Source organism: Pongo abelii, chromosome 3 (assembly GCF_028885655.2).
Source record: "Pongo abelii isolate AG06213 chromosome 3, NHGRI_mPonAbe1-v2.0_pri, whole genome shotgun sequence".
NCBI classification, from domain to species: domain Eukaryota; kingdom Metazoa; phylum Chordata; class Mammalia; order Primates; family Hominidae; genus Pongo; species Pongo abelii.
The window spans coordinates 177,670,405-177,686,474 of NC_071988.2; the positions used below are offsets into that span (position 1 = coordinate 177,670,405).

Genomic DNA, 16,070 nt, shown 5'->3' on the forward strand with positions numbered 1-16,070 from the left:
TCCTGGATATGAAAACAACTCAGGATAACCTGAGAATTGGAAAAATCCCTGGGGTTCATTGTAATGGTAATTGGCCTATGGTCCTACTGGGTATAATAGGTAGGGATAAGAATCCATGTCCTGAGATAATATGATTCTATTCTCTCTGTAGGCATAAAGAGGAATCATCCTATTAAGTAGGAGTCAGTTGCCCATCCTTTCACTGATACCTGTGTTTCTCTTTCAATGTTAAGTGATGTGTTATCTGTATATGTGCATACTGAGGAATCCTACCTTAAAACAAAACTTCTACATACAAAAAGCATATTTTCCTTTTTCTTCTATATTGATTGTTTTTAACAGTATAAAACTAAACTCTTTAAAAATCTTGCATTTTGTATCTCAAAGTCTGGTGGTCTTGAGTCATGTTAGGGGGCACTGATATTAACTACTTATTTTTCTTCAAAACATAATTCAGGATCTCATGTATTTCAGCAGAGGACCACAACATGTTGACATACATTTCTGACAACAGGACAATGCTCATGACTTAAATCTTAGATTCACTATATTGGCAATGTTACTAGAAATGCACATATAGGTGTTTATAGCATAGATGGTGTTATCTTTTAAATAAATTTTTTATTACTATGGTAACACATGCCCATTTCAGAAAATTTACAAAATTAGTAAATTATAAAGTAAATAATAGGAGTAAGTCATAATCTCACTACCCAGAGATAGTAACTATTATATTCTTTGTTTCAGTTACGTTTATATGCACATACATGAATGACATTGAAATTTTAATTTAATTTATATTGAACTTCAGCTCATTTGCTGAAGTCATTTCTACTTTTTATAGACAAATATGATATAGCTTTTTTCCTTTTGTATTGATTTCAATAATAATTTACTTTCTTTTCATTCTCATATATGAGATATTTATGTCTTGCCTAAGGGAAAGCAGTAGTTAATACTGTCTTATTTAGGCAAAATATAAATACTTAATGTTAAATACTTTAACAACATTTTAAATTACTTTCTTTGAGAGATACTTCATTTTTCTTCCATATGCTGGGAAAACTTAAAAATAATATAAATAAGTTAAATTTCAATTAAACATCAGATGCTTTGGGAAATTTAGTCAACAGTAGGGGCATAATTTTAGTTTTACTCAAAGTACAATACAAGAAGCAGATGCTAAAGAAGGTGTACAAATACAAAACACAGTTTTCTTTGGAGAGCTTTATTGATGATACATTAAATTCTGGAATGATATTTCTTTAATAATAAAATAATCTGTTTAATATTGAATGTAGCTTCCATGATATATTTCTGAAATACAGGTAAATTTAGGACACAGAATACATACCTATACCAAAAAAAAAAACCTGTGTCTTCAAATTTCCACTTCCAAATTCTAATCAGTGATTCAGAATGTAGCAATGTAATGACAATTATACATTCCTTTTTTTTAAACATCGTCAGGAGTTTTACTTTAATTTTAGGGAATAATATTCTGCATTTTGTTTGCTTTTTTGAAGTAAGGAAAACTAATAGAGACTAATAGAGACTACATTAGATCAGTGAGTCAGTGGATCCAGGTCTGCTACATTAGTTCCAGGTCAGTGGGTCAATGTTAGAGGATTATGTGGTGATCCAGGGATCATTAGAAACAAAAGTGGCAAGTGGGGAGGGTGCATGGATGCTGTCCAGTGTGTGGGGTAAACAGGCCTAGAATCTCTTATTTGTAGGACAAGTCTGAGCACATTGTGCTAGAGAAGCAAGAATTGACTTCTGTAAGAAGAAGGAACAAAGTGAATAAAGGAATATAGGAAAGATAACAGAGAATTGGAGTGTTGATGCAGTAATTTGGGGAAAATGGTGCCTGGTGAAGAAGGTGTAGAGAAAAATGTCCACCTATGAGGACATCTGGGCTGTTGCTGCCTTTTTTGGGTGTTGCTATCATCAAGTTTTCATCTAAATGGTTTGTTTTTCTAAATGGTTTTTCTTATATATTCTGATTTTTAAAAAAGACAATGTAATGAACATTTCTAACTCCATGGCATTCTAATTATGTTTGTCTGTTAAGTGTCTTTAAAAAGCATAGAAGTTGTATTTAGAAGACATGCCTTAGAGTCCCACACACAGCACTTACCAGATGTGCAATCCAGAGCAAGGCCCTTAATAAATTCAAACAATGCACTTTAACGCCACTTCTAAAGGCTGAATATTTTTATATAATACATTTAAATAAGAGATTATAATTGTCATTACCATATTTAATAGGAAATGTTGGGTTGCTGTAGATAATAGATAATGTAGAAAAAATAATAGATAAATTTTTTCAATCACCTATAGTTTTATACATTTTTATTTATTAGACTCTTATAGTTGTATACATTTTTATATTTAATTTTTAAATATATTAAAAAAAAAAGCAAACGAGATGACACTCATGTAGCCAATACTAATATTTAAGTATCAACATTTTGCCATATTTCCTTCAGGTTTCTGTTTTATAAAAACAATAAAATAAAATGTAAAGTAAATAGATATTAATATAATAAAATATAAACTCTTAACATGGTCCCTGTCACACACTCTGAAACAATGGATCCTAAGTGCTTTATAGCTTGTAGGAGCTGAGAATATGTACTCTCTGCAGACGGTCTCCCAAATACAGATGCATGTTCAGCAGCTTCTCCACAACTCATCAATAAGATGTCACTTCTGCTTTCCAGGAAGGAAAATGGGTAGAGAGAGGCAGGAATATCACTTTCATTTAGGTCCTGCCAGATAGAAAAATAAAGCCAGAGGAAAATAGATTCCCAATCAACATATCCATATCCTTTTAGGACTTGCCTTGAATCCACTCAGTATTATGTTTCTGAGATAGTTTCCTTGATAAAATGTAAATCTAGTCATAAATCTAGATTACTCATTTTAACTATTGCTAATGGAGTGGTTTGCTGGTAAACCAGCTTTGGAGGATGAGGTGGAGAATCCATGATTCTAGCATTTGCCAATTTCTGTGGTGTTACTATGTCCGCTCTGGCAGGTTTCAGGCTATGGATGGCTTCACTGTCTTACAAATTTCCTGAATGTTTAACAATTGGCTCTCACAAGCCAGTATGAACCAGATTTAGCATGTTACTATATATGCATGTGATATAATATGTATTCTAGAGTATGAATGAGCCAGACTCTATCTTCTACCCATGGTTAATTAGAATGTATCCAATTTTTCATTATTACAAAAGGTGATTCAGTAGGTATCTTTATACATATGTCTTTGGATAATATAACTAAAAATGGTTCCCTGACTATAGGCTATATTCAGTTTCAACTTTACCAAGCATTAATTAGCTGTTCAAAATGACTTTACCAATCTATGCTCCACCAACAGTGTATGAAGGGTGCTAGTCTCCAAGGCCTGATATTGTCAGACTTACTGTTACCAATATCATAGGTGTGGTGTGATTTCTAATTGATGCTTAATCAGTTTTTAAATATTGATTTATTTAATTTTCACAACTGTCCTAAGGAATATGTACTATTATTATCCCCATTTTAAAGGCTGGATAATGGGCATCTTTGCTGCTAGATCTATCAGACTTTGAAGCTTATACTTTTAATACTGTCTAATTCTATACCTTTTCATTATATATTCTCAAATAATAGTCACCCAAAAATATTTATAAATTCATGACTAAGGCATCATTTTCATTAGTTTTATTGTTTAGCAGATTACATATTTATTGATGTACTGATGAAAATTAAACTGTCATTCTTGAGACAGATTTCTATTCAGTTGGTTTCTTCAGTGCATAGATGTTGTCACAGTACCAAAATCTAATTCAACATCGTCATTCTATTTAATGTAGACATGACATTACAGACTAGTGAGTAGAAGACTATGGTCTGTTTGGGTAAATATAATAAATGCTTTTCTGTAGAAGTTGGTTGAGAGCCCACAACCATGCAACATTTTTCATCTATGGCCTGAATATTAGGTTAGAGAGAAGGCTTATTAAGTTCTCATTTGATGGAAAGCTAGGGAAGCAAATGGAAAGAGATGCCAATAGCTTAATCAGTAAGATTAGAATTTAAAATGGGTTTAGCATAATGAACAAGTAGTAAAATAGCAAACAATATAATTTGGTAAAAAGATGAATTTCAGGAGAAAAAAATTGCTAATAATAATTAGTAAGTAGAGTGGTGATATGTACAATTAAATCTCATTTGAGTCCTACTAATCTAGAATTCATAAAAATTCTATTGAAAGATTCAAAAGTTGTTCTCACATCATTTTTGTCATTGTAATTTTGGTTCACAATTTCTTGCTCATGGTTACATTTTATGCCCATGATTAGCATAATATTTACAAAATTAATGAATTCATAAAAGAACATCTTACCTCTTTCAACTCAGGAAATCTTAATACTGTTATGGTTATGTGTGAATACTTTGCTACTATTAAATCTTTAGATTATTTTTTCACTACTGCAAATTGCACTATTGTGTGGATATTATTTTTGCAAAAATATTTTATAATTTTTTCCAATGTAAGTGAAATACATTAATTGACACAATTTTCTTATTGTGAATTGATTCTTCATTGTACCTCTGTGAAGATGTCTGTTAACCTCGTTAGACTTTTTCTGTCACTCACACCTAAAATCACTGGTTTGTTAATATTCTCAGTAACATTCAGTTAGTTATGTTGTGTTCTTTTTTTGAGTGGACAAACATTTATGTCAGCATTATATTTTAATATTTTTATTTTAATATTTTCAGATTACTCAAAGACTGTCCTGGTTTCGTGTTTACCCCTCGATCAAGGGAGGAACTTCCACCAAACTTCCCAAGTGAAATCCCTGGAATCTGCCACTTTCTGGATGCTTACCAACAAGGAACAAACTCAAAACCATGCTTCCAAAAGAAAGATGTGGAAGATGGCAATGCCAATTTTTTAGGCAAAGCGTCGGGAATAGATTAGCAACCTATATACCTATTTATAAGTCTTTGGGGTTTGACTCATTGAAGATGTGTAGAGCCTCTGAAAGCACTTTAGGGATTGTAGATGGCTAACAAGCAGTATTAAAATTTCAGGAGCCAAGTCACAATCTTTCTCCCGTTTAACATGACAAAATGTACTCACTTCAGTACTTCAGCTCTTCAAGAAAAAAAAAAAAAAAAAAAAAAACCTTAAAAAGCTACTTTTGTGGGAGTATTTCTATTATATAACCAGCACTTACTACCTGTACTCAAAATTCAGCACCTTGTACATATATCAGATAATTGTAGTCAATTGTACAAACTGATGGAGTCACCTGCAATCTCATATCCTGGTGGAATGCCATGGTTATTAAAGTGTGTTTGTGATAGTGTTGTCTAAAAAAAAGGTTTTTGAATAGAAATTTCATTCTTTGACACCCTCAGTTCTTTGAAACTTTCAACTCTGCATTTTATTGCATTTTCTCATTTAACTGTTAGTATATGTTTGAATATAGGCTGACTTTTTTTCTCTATTGCACTTTCTTCTTTTTTTCTTTTTAGAAAATAAGCAATTAGGGGTTAGATGCAATATGAATATAAAATAGTTCTGTAAATATCAAATATTATTTTTAGTTCTGGAAGTTAAAAATACTCTCCACAGTAACGTGTGTTATAACAATAAATATTTCTTTTGTTTGACTTTTTTAAAAATTCTACAATGGTAAAAGCTATTTTAATCCATATTAGCAATTTAATTCCTATTAATTCATTTTACTATCATAATAGCAAAGTATTCAGAATAAAAGAGGTTTATATCTTCTATTAAAATTCAGTAATACTATTCAAATCTAGTTTAGCTGGAAGCAACATGGGAGTAAAGTAATCATCCAGGGGTCCCACCATAAAGGACATTAGTAAAACATTTACACACATACACACACATGCAGGCACACTTGGAACAATATGGACCTACTTCAGCAGACATCTTCTGTTGCCATGCTGAGCCATTTAAAGTTTTAAGAAGAAAATCTAAGTACGGAAGTAGAAAATAAGACTTGTTCTTTTGGGGGATATCTCATTTTTCTTGAGTATTTGTGCTGAACATTTTGGTGTATGTCTGTGAACTAAGAATCAAGTTTTTGTCTCATTAAATATACATATATGAAGTGTTTTTATTCTACTTGAAATATTTTGATTTAAAAAAAAGACTGTTAGTATTGATGAAGCAAATGAGGCAGTGACTACATTATGGAAATGTCTAAGTATTTTTTCCAGAGCTTCAACTTTTTTCTTTTTGTTTTACATAAACCTTTAAGCAGCTAGGAACTTTTATTTTTAATTAGGTCCGTTGAAGTTCTCTGGTGAACTAAAAAAATCTACATTTTGGTTGGGGATAAAGATTTGATTTTAAAAACAGCTCGAATTTAAAGCAAGAAAAAGATGAATGTTATAGTTTTAAAATCAATATTAGCAGAGCCATAGATAGGCTGAACTCTTATTTGGGGTTCTGAGAAACAACTCAGTTTAAAAGTTCTTTAACTGCCTCCATTAGTACCCAGGCTAGCCCATGGTGACATCAGGAATATTCATTACTGATTGGTCTCTAGTATTCCAAGGGTACTACTATAGATATTACAATGATGCTGTTTACTAAGTGATAACCCAGTATCTTACAGGACTGACTTTGACTCAGTAAACCACTCACCCTATTATTGGAAAGTGCCATAGGCCTTAAGAAAGTAGTTACATCCTCACAAATATATGAAGTTAAGTCACTACTTACAAGGAAAAAAAATGTAAACACATTTTTCTTTCTGGAACCGAACTCTCATTATGGGGAAATAATAGAAATAAAGAAAATGTAAAAGCATGAAATGGAATGTAGTCTTGATCAAACATTTCAGCAGACCTCAATTTGCTTACAGTCTGTACTCAAAAAGTTTATAAATCAATCAGAATTCAAAAAGTATTTTGTGTGTTTGTGATGTATTAGCATATACACAAAAGAAATGAGGGGAATGTATATAATCTTGGTGAAAAGTTGTATGGGAGTTTTTTGTAAGATTCCTGCAACTCTTCTATAAATGTGGCATTATATCTAAATAAAAAATTACCAAAAAACATATTTTTACAGAGAAGTTAAATCATCTGTGATAGGTTCCCCAGACCAGCCTACAAAGGCCCATTAAATACAGAATAATTTCTGGATCTTAAAGAGGTTGAACATACATTTCCATGACAGAGTCCATACGAAATTCACAATTTAGATGCTAAAAATTTTAAGGAATTTCTTTTTTTCTCTGTGTTATCTGCTTTGAAGCATAGCAATTAGGGAGAAACGTTTCAGATCCAGACCACTGATGGTAGCCAGAGTAGAGAACCTGGAGCATAGATGCTTAAAATAAATAAGGGGCCCAAGTCAGAGCTTTGAAGTATTGAAGATGGAAAAATAGTGGACAAACAGCCTGTAATCAGGTTGGGGATTACAGGTACTGAAATATGTTGCCATTTAACTATTCTAAAAAATAAGACTGGGTCTCAAGATGGCTTCCCTAACAGACTGTTTCTCCTGAAAATGTAGGGGCTGTTCCTTCTGTTTTGGTTATATAGTTTCCATTCATGGCTTCTTGTCCTGTTGTTTTTTGTGTCGAGTACACTATACAGATTAGCTCCTTATACATATTTCTCAGGCAAGCACTGAGTTATACTGAAGTTTTCTAAAGATGCTTTGCATCAAGAAGCAAAGGGAAATACAGAATTAAAATGTTTCTTTCCATTTTGCTTTGTCTTTCTATATCTATCTAGACTTTGTAGGAAAATGCAAAGTGTATATTTAAGAAAACCTAAATAAGAATAGATTCATTTACTCATTTTCATTTATTCATTCATGAAGAATTTATTGAAAGCCTGCTATGTGCCAGGAATATTGCTATATTTTTGAAATGTAAGGATAAAGTATGGTCCAATCTATCAGGAAAGGAAAGTGAAAGACAAATGTAAGACATAATTGCAACATTCTGTGGGAGCACAAAGTAGGGGACTCAGTTCTTAGAGAAGTCTTTTGGTCTTAGAGTTCATCAAGCAGAGAAGGGGAAGGACATGGTCCGGGAAAATAAATTAGCACACAAAGAGATGGGGTCTTGAGGGTGCATAGTACATTCTGGACAGCCAGTTACCTGGGATGAGTTGGGAGGGAGGAGAATAAGGACAAAAGACCATCTGGGCAAAAATCACGAAGGCGTATGTGTGTCATGTAAAGGTGTGCCATGATAGTTATTAATATTGCTATTGTAATATTAATATATAGTAATTAACTACACATGACACAGCTTTACATGACCTTAAATAGTTATCAACATTACCATAATAGTAATATTAATAACTACAATAAGAGCTATTATTATTCACTTGAGGCACTTGTTCAAAATAGATCTTACAAAAGAAAAAAAAAAGAAGCAACATGAGTAAAATTAGATCCATTGGCTACTGAATCCCTCTCCAACAGTTTTAAAGCTACTCGATAAGAGAGGCATCAAGTCTTAAAGGAAGAGAATGGTATGACCAGATGTGTGTTTTCCAAAGACTATTAGAAACAGCATGGTTAAGGATAGGGTGGATATTTACTTGCACAGGTGACTGAATGAACATCTGTTTATACATCAAGGGAAAATGATTCATTTTATATCCTGGATATTTTACCATAAGTATGAGCATAAAGCTGGGATGTCTGGCACTGGAATTTTATGTCACTCTCAAGGCTAATTATCTTCTTTCAGATCCTTTGGTAGGGAGGAAAGAAGAGTTGCTTCAGCATTTTGACTAATCTTTCTTCCAAATTTCTTCTCCCTGGTATTTCCAGCCATGCCAAGGCAAAGACTTCCCAGCTCTGTCCCAGGTTAGGTTAAAAGAAGGCATAGGATGGAAGAGGGTGGTCTGTGGTAGGCCTAGCAAATGAAAGAGATGAATAAACAAGAGTGTCTAGTCTAAGTAGTGCCTGAGGAATAGACATCAGTCCTCTGAGATTACCCAGCTGGAAAACTGCCCAGATGGAGCTTTACGTGCAAAGCTCCAATGAAGTCTAGTGCTGTATAATGCTTTAAATCCACCATCAAGCCCTTGTTGATACAAATGTTAGTAGCCCAAAGCAGAATGGGTTAATGAGTTACTGCAGTGGTTTTAGGTGCATGGGTTTGACCCACATAAATCATTTTAATAAGTAAAATTGAATCTTTGATACATATTTGTTGAGGAGCTTGTTAGATCACTACCTTTCACTGAACAGTAGAACATGGATCATTTATTTCACCTCACTTTGCACTTCGATGTAATTTCACTCTTTAGGTGGTTGTACTTGAAGAGTTAAATGAAGACTGTCTTTAAGGGTGCAGGGATGGAGAACACAGGGTATGTGAGAGGTGGGAGGGCAGAGACGCCTTGCAATTCCTGTGAGGAGGGACTTACCATCTCCTCCAAAACAGAAATTCAGTGCTGCAGAGATGGTAGCGAAGTGCAGTTCTCTTGTTAAAACACAGGCTAAAAGCAGGGACTGCTTAACTTATTAAGCAGAGAAAACTAAAATGTCATTTTCAACCAAAATTGAGTGTTAGAGTTTATGGTCTTTGTTATGATACTTTTCAAGACCTGGGAAATATTTGTATCCTTTAGTGAAAAGGGGAAGAATCAATTACTGAAAGCCATAAGCTTACAGTAACGGAGGCAATTAATCCTTTGTCATCTTTGTTGAGTTTAGTTTTCTTCTGTTCTTAGCATGTCAGCTAGTAGATCTTTGATGAACTGTTGCTCCTCTTTAAATGTTTCTTTTATTATATTGATGATGTGCACTCATTCAGTATTCTTATTTTAAGCTGCAGTAATCACTGTACATTTGATTGCCATCTATATTTCCCTCGAAGCAGCTTTGCTTATTACAGCCACACCTGCATCTGTTTTGACTAGCCCACCTAACCCATACATTTTTCATCCAAAACTATCCCATTACCTTATTTATGTCCATTTATTTTCATACATAATATCTGCCAAAATAGTAGCAAAAGTTTTATCAATGTATAGATCTCAATCAGAAAAACCTAAGCAAAGGGAAAAAAATGTGATATTCTAAAAGCCACACTTCTTTTATCACCAGTGCAGTTTTTTCCATCATCATAAACTTGGTTTTATGAAAATGTTAATATCTTGGATTTAAACATTGGGGTAGAAATCAGGACAAAATTTAAATGGCATATCCAGGACTTAATCTCAGATATTCTGATAGAAGATATTTAGATAAGGTTGTGGCTGCCCGTCAAGTTTTTTAATTTTTTAAATTATATAATGTCAGAAAATTAAATCACAAATGAGCCTTCCAGATTGTGAGAAAAATTACTTGGCCAAAAATGACTTTGCATAATGCCCAAATCTTAAAGTATCTGCTCAGATGTTTGTTCCATCTGAAATGCTGCCAAATCCATCCGTATTGAGGAAAGAGCTATGAGGTAGTTTCAGAGAAAATGAAAACAAAACAAAGCAAAACAAAAATGCTATTACAGAAGTTGGACAGCCCAATGTGTTAAGTATTATACACCTGGAACAAGAGCAGCAAAACTGAAGCTCTTTGGAAAGTTATGGCAACAGTGGTCTGGGAATTCTGGGCCTTTAGAAATAATGACTCCCAGTGATACAGGGATGTGCAGCAACCAGACACTGCTTAAACACAATGAGCTGCCATCTTCCCTCAATAAATTGTATCTTATAACATTGAAGTGAATGAAAATGTATTAGTATTTGAGAATTTACTATTCCTTCACTTGCTTGCACATGTAAATCAAAGATGTTTTGGAAAATATGAGAACTTGAAGTTCACTGCTCTAGAGCACTATTCTCCAACCTTTTAGATTCCTGCAATCTGTTAATAAAATATTGTAGCACAACAACTCTATAGACTGATACATGCTGCTCTCAATCCATATACTACATATTAGGACAGCTTTTCTTTTCTAAATGAGAATGAATATAAATAGAAATTCTAGTATTTTCTTCACCTACCCCAGTGAATCATCTTTATATTTTACTTGGGAAACTGCTACAGTTGGCTAGTGGGTCTTCACTTTTATCACTTTGAGAACTGGATAAAAGACATAGACTATCACCCCTCCAAAAATGTGCATATGGCCCCATACAAGACACATGTACTGCCAGAGCTTGGGGAACTCCCTAGAATCTACTCTTAGACCACCCTAGTGAAGTACCATAGACCATATTGTCTAGATGGGACAAAGTAATAAATTTTGACTGAGAACTTACTGTTTAGAGAGAAAAAATAGTAAATAATGTTCAAAATGAGAAGACAATAAGTAACTGACAAATCTGTGACTTTTGGTTTAGATGAGACCACTTTTGATTTTTGAGGAATAAAAGGAGTTAGTTTTTTGGTCCTGATGTATAAAATGATTCATGGGGTTTCACAGACAGACAAGTAGTTTTCTTTTTAGCAAATATTTAACATATTTCTCCATATATTTTTCACCAGTTTTTGGTAAATATGCATTGCTATAGGTATACCAAGTTTTTTTGTTATGTTTAGTAATTAATTTCATTTTTTCTGTTTGTATAAATATAGCTATTGGACCCTGCATTGAAAACCTTCTTAGTACTAACAACACTCCTTTTATTATTACCTTCATAGTTGCTTTAAATGACATATTTATTTCGAGTTCTACTTCTGGCAGAGTTGCAAAGTCTATGAGAATGTTACCTCCTGTCTCAGAAGCTTGTTAGATATTGCTGCCACCTAAATATTGTAATAAAAGTGTTTAAATAAAAATCTTCTTAAAATTTAAAATGAGTTATGTTTAAAAAGAAAAATGAACTTCGTATCAAGAAAAAACACCATTGTCCCAAGTTATACAAATATATTTACTTTGATGTAGGTCTTGCTACTAAAGAGAGAGAAAACTTCCAACGTAACAGTGTGGAAAACCAGGATTAACAACTATTATGTCAGGCATTTGCTCTGTACAGGTCATTGTATTCACATCCCTTTTCAAAAAGTTATTGTTAAATAGTGTACTAACATAATCAAAATACATTTACTTCTAAAGCTCCTATTTCCAACAAAACTCATATTATACATAAAATCAGAATTGTTTTAAAACCTAAATTTAAAAATAACATTTTAATTTCTATTTATAAAAAACAAAATTAAAAAATCTCAGTTTTTCAAATCATATATAAAATCAAAACTTTTTTAAAAAACACCAACTTTAGAAATAAAACTGTGCTTGGCTTATCCAAGTGTAGTGGCTTGTAGCAGAAACTGGGGGATAAATATGTCTCCATTGTACTCTGTTGGGAGACAGTTTTCTATCAGTTGCTTCAATGTTATAGAGGGCAGGGGTACCTACTGCCTTTGTTTTATATTGTCTCTTCAAAGATGTCTGTATAGCAAGCAGCCTTAGAAGACAGAGACAATGTCTCTCCCAAGAACAAAGAGCCGGCAGGCTTACTGCTCATTATAAAAGATTTGTGTTCCTAAACTCAGGATTTATCTTCTACCGTGCAACTCACTGTGTGCAGGTGTAGTTTCTTTATTTTCACATTGCTGTGTGTGACCCAGTGAACCAGTGCAAGATAATGCTGATACCCTTGATCAGGTGCTATAGTTGTGTGAGTCAGTAAAGTTCTTTTTCTCTGACCCAGGAGTCTCACGTCTTCTGCCAGCATCCATGAAATTGTGGCAGTCTAGCTGTTTAACTTGCAGGTAGAGTAAAATCTCAGACCCTTCACAATTATTGACAGTTTGGAAATGAGGTTGGGATGCTAACAGAAACTTGGCTTCCTGGAAGAGAAAGAGTAAGGGTATTGTGAGCTGATTAATGGGATTGGAGGAAAAAGTTCACGGGAATCGATGGCAAATGTAATTATAAATCAGCAGAGTGAGAAATGGTCCCCAATTTTATCACCTGCTATTGAGAATGAATTCAGAAAACATTGCATCTCAAGCATCAGAAAGTAGGTTCAAAAGCAGTGGCCTAAACAGTGGCTTGGTTGTTATTAACTCTCACTGGGTGAGCAGATTCTCCCTCCACTGGGTGTCAGCCTCAAGTCTACTCCTCAAGCCTCAAGTCAACGAGATAAATGATTGAGGTTAGACCTGTAGCCCTGGAAAATTCTTACAGGTCATAACGTATAACCATCCTGGGTTAGAGGAAGTTTCTGACCTTCTTCAGACAAGAGTTACAGATATATCCATTTTAAAAACAAAAATTAGTTAAGTAATTATTTTAAATGGACAAATAAAAATTGTACATATTTTTGATATACAACATGATCTGTTGATATATGTATACATTGTGGAAAGGCTAAGTCAAGCTAATTTACATATCCATTACCCCACACACTTTTTTTTGGAGAGAACATTTAAAATCTGCTCATGTAGCAATTTTCCAATATGCAGTACGTTGTTATTAACTATAGTCACTATATTGCACAATAGATCTCCTAAATTTATTTCTTCTAAGTGAAATTTTGTATCCTTTGACCAACACAGTGTACATTTACACTGACCACAAAGAAGAAAATATATAGCCCCTATGAGCAGAAACTGAGTAAGTTATTAGAACTTGGCTAGTTCATTTGAGAGATGAGGGCAATAGATGCATAACACTTGTTGAGGAAGAATGGCAACAGCTGGGAAGTCTTACAGCTGAGCCCTTCTTGCAGTCTTTCATGCCAACCTTGGATTCTTTCAGAGATGACAAAGGTCTCAGAGTGTTTTTCAGTAGGTCCTGGCTCCAATGGGAGCTTTGTCGCTTTTGGAGAGATTTCTCTGGAGCTGACAAACTTCCACAGGAAAGCATACATAAGGCATTGTTAGGTTTTAAACCGTCCCCACAGAAGTCATAGCCTCAAGTACCTTAGAGTGTGTCTTTATGTGGAATAGGGTTATGGCAAATATAATGAGGTAAGTTAAGATGAGGTCATACTAGAGCAGGGTGGGCCACTAATGCAATATACCTGGTGTCCTTATACAAAGGAGAAATTTGAACATAGAGACACACAGGAAAAACATCATGTAAAGATGAAGGCAGAGAGTCAGTGTTACTTGGATATACCCAGAGACACTAAAGATGTTCAGCAAACCTTTAGATGCTAGGTGGGAGGCATGGAACACGTTCTTTCTCAACAACCCCCAGAAGCAACCAATGATGGTGACACCTTGATCTTGGACTTGCAGCCTCCAGAACTAAGAAACAATAAATTTCTGTTATTTAAGTCACTCAGGCATTATGGTTCTTTATCAAGGAAACCCTAACAAACGAATACAGGCATTGACTAATCTTTGGGCTTTTAATGCCCCTGAATTGGGTATGCAACACTGATGAAAGTGACTCACTGGAGAATGACAGACTGACATTATAGATAAATTGCTGAGGTCAGACCTGTAACCTTGGAAAATTCTTATAGCACTTGCATTTAAATTGGACAAGAACTTAAGTATATTTGCTTGATAATGGGGCACCAAATGTCTCAGATTAAGGTGCATCCCTTTTTAAAAAATTATCCCTGTGCCAGTCAATCCCATGTCAGGTGATGGGTAGAAATCCATGCCCACAGTCGGAATACAATGCTGCTATGGCTGTTTGGTCAAGGGACCCCCAAAGCTGAAACAGATGGTGTCAGTTATGAGGACTCTGCCATCTATTAGAGTGTTGGGCAGGTCGAATACACTGCAAGTTCATTTGGTTGAGCTGCCTCTGTGTGTTCATAATTAAAAGTAAGTTCTCCTCCCTTATTGGTGGAAAGCTACTCTCTACATCTTACATCTAACCCATCCCTCTCTCTCTACTCTGATCTCAGCTACTTTAAGGAGATAAATGATTAGAGGTGAGGTCAAGCTCTCCCTGCCTCCAAGTGGAATCAAAGGCCAAAAGCAACTGCCCAAGTATAGCCGGGGGCAGAGACTTTGGGGAGGGGAGGGAATCATAATTGTATGCCTCTGTTGTACACTGACACCCAGGGCCCTTGTCAGAATGGGACACACAAACCTTCCATTAATAGAGTTTGGTCAGGAATTAGAGTAGGGAAAGGAGGCAAGTGTGACCTTGTGTTTGTGGTCTTTTGGGCCAATACAGTGTATTATTTTTTGTCATATCCATGTCTGAATATACATTAGAAAGTGATGTGCTCATACTGCCTTATCCAGGAAGTGGTGGAAAATTCTCCTGATCAGTAACAGCAGTAAGTAGATAAGTGCAAGCACCAAAGGGGCCCCACAACCCTCATGACCCCTCTGAGATACAAGTCTCCATGTCTGATAGTCTTGGTGGTTGGAGCCTCTGATAAAGGGGGTCAGCCTTCACCCAGAAGTCTTTGTTGAGGTCTGGACTCATCACCTCCTTGACACAGCTGTTAAATCACTTTGATGTAAAGCCTTTTTGGCTTGCTACTATGTTCCTTCAAAACCAAATACCTGACCCATAAAAGTCTTGAGACTCTCCAGCCTGATATTTTCATTTTGGGTGGGTTGACTCAGACTCAACGATTAATAAGATGGAGAGGGCCTGACAATCCCTACTTGGTAAGTGGAAATAGTATATCCAAGAATGCAGCTATCCCACTGCCAGCAGCACCTTGTCTTAACATAAAAAGTAGCTGCTATCACTCTGGGAAAACCTCTATTCATCACTTTGCCATTTACAGCAAAGCTGCTGGCTCAATGAGACCTTCAAGTCAAGATTTTTCCTGTGTGTCTGTGCCTCTTTCCCTGATGGTTCAGCTAACCTGAAACCCACTTGAGTCCTAATTTTACTTATTCTTAGGTTGCTGCTAATGTCCTAGCTGTTTGGTCTGCTATTTGGAATACTATATATTGGCAGATTGAAGGCACCCATTTTGGGGATCATGAACTCTGGAAACAAATTGCAATTGATTATGTCTGTATTATTCATGTAAATTACAATGGAAAGGACCTGTTCTGTAAGGACACTGGCTGGATCATGCTGCCCAAGTGGTAGTACAGTTTGAACAGCAGCCTGGACCTGTTTCAGTGTCTTTTCTTGTTCTAGACCCCACTCAAAACTAGAAGCTTT

The 16,070-nt window shown here is 34.9% G+C and overlaps 1 protein-coding gene across 1 annotated transcript in view; it reads left to right on the forward strand.

The window, feature by feature from the left end:
- The window catches only part of GUCY1A1 (guanylate cyclase 1 soluble subunit alpha 1), a 64,226-nt gene extending 59,059 nt beyond the window's left edge, over window positions 1-5,167 (forward strand). Inside the window, 1 exon segment of the mRNA NM_001132215.2 lies at window positions 4,783-5,167. Coding sequence (NP_001125687.2) covers window positions 4,783-4,984 — 202 coding nt within the window. The 3' untranslated portion in view covers window positions 4,985-5,167.
- Window positions 5,168-16,070: the final 10,903 nt, after the last annotated feature.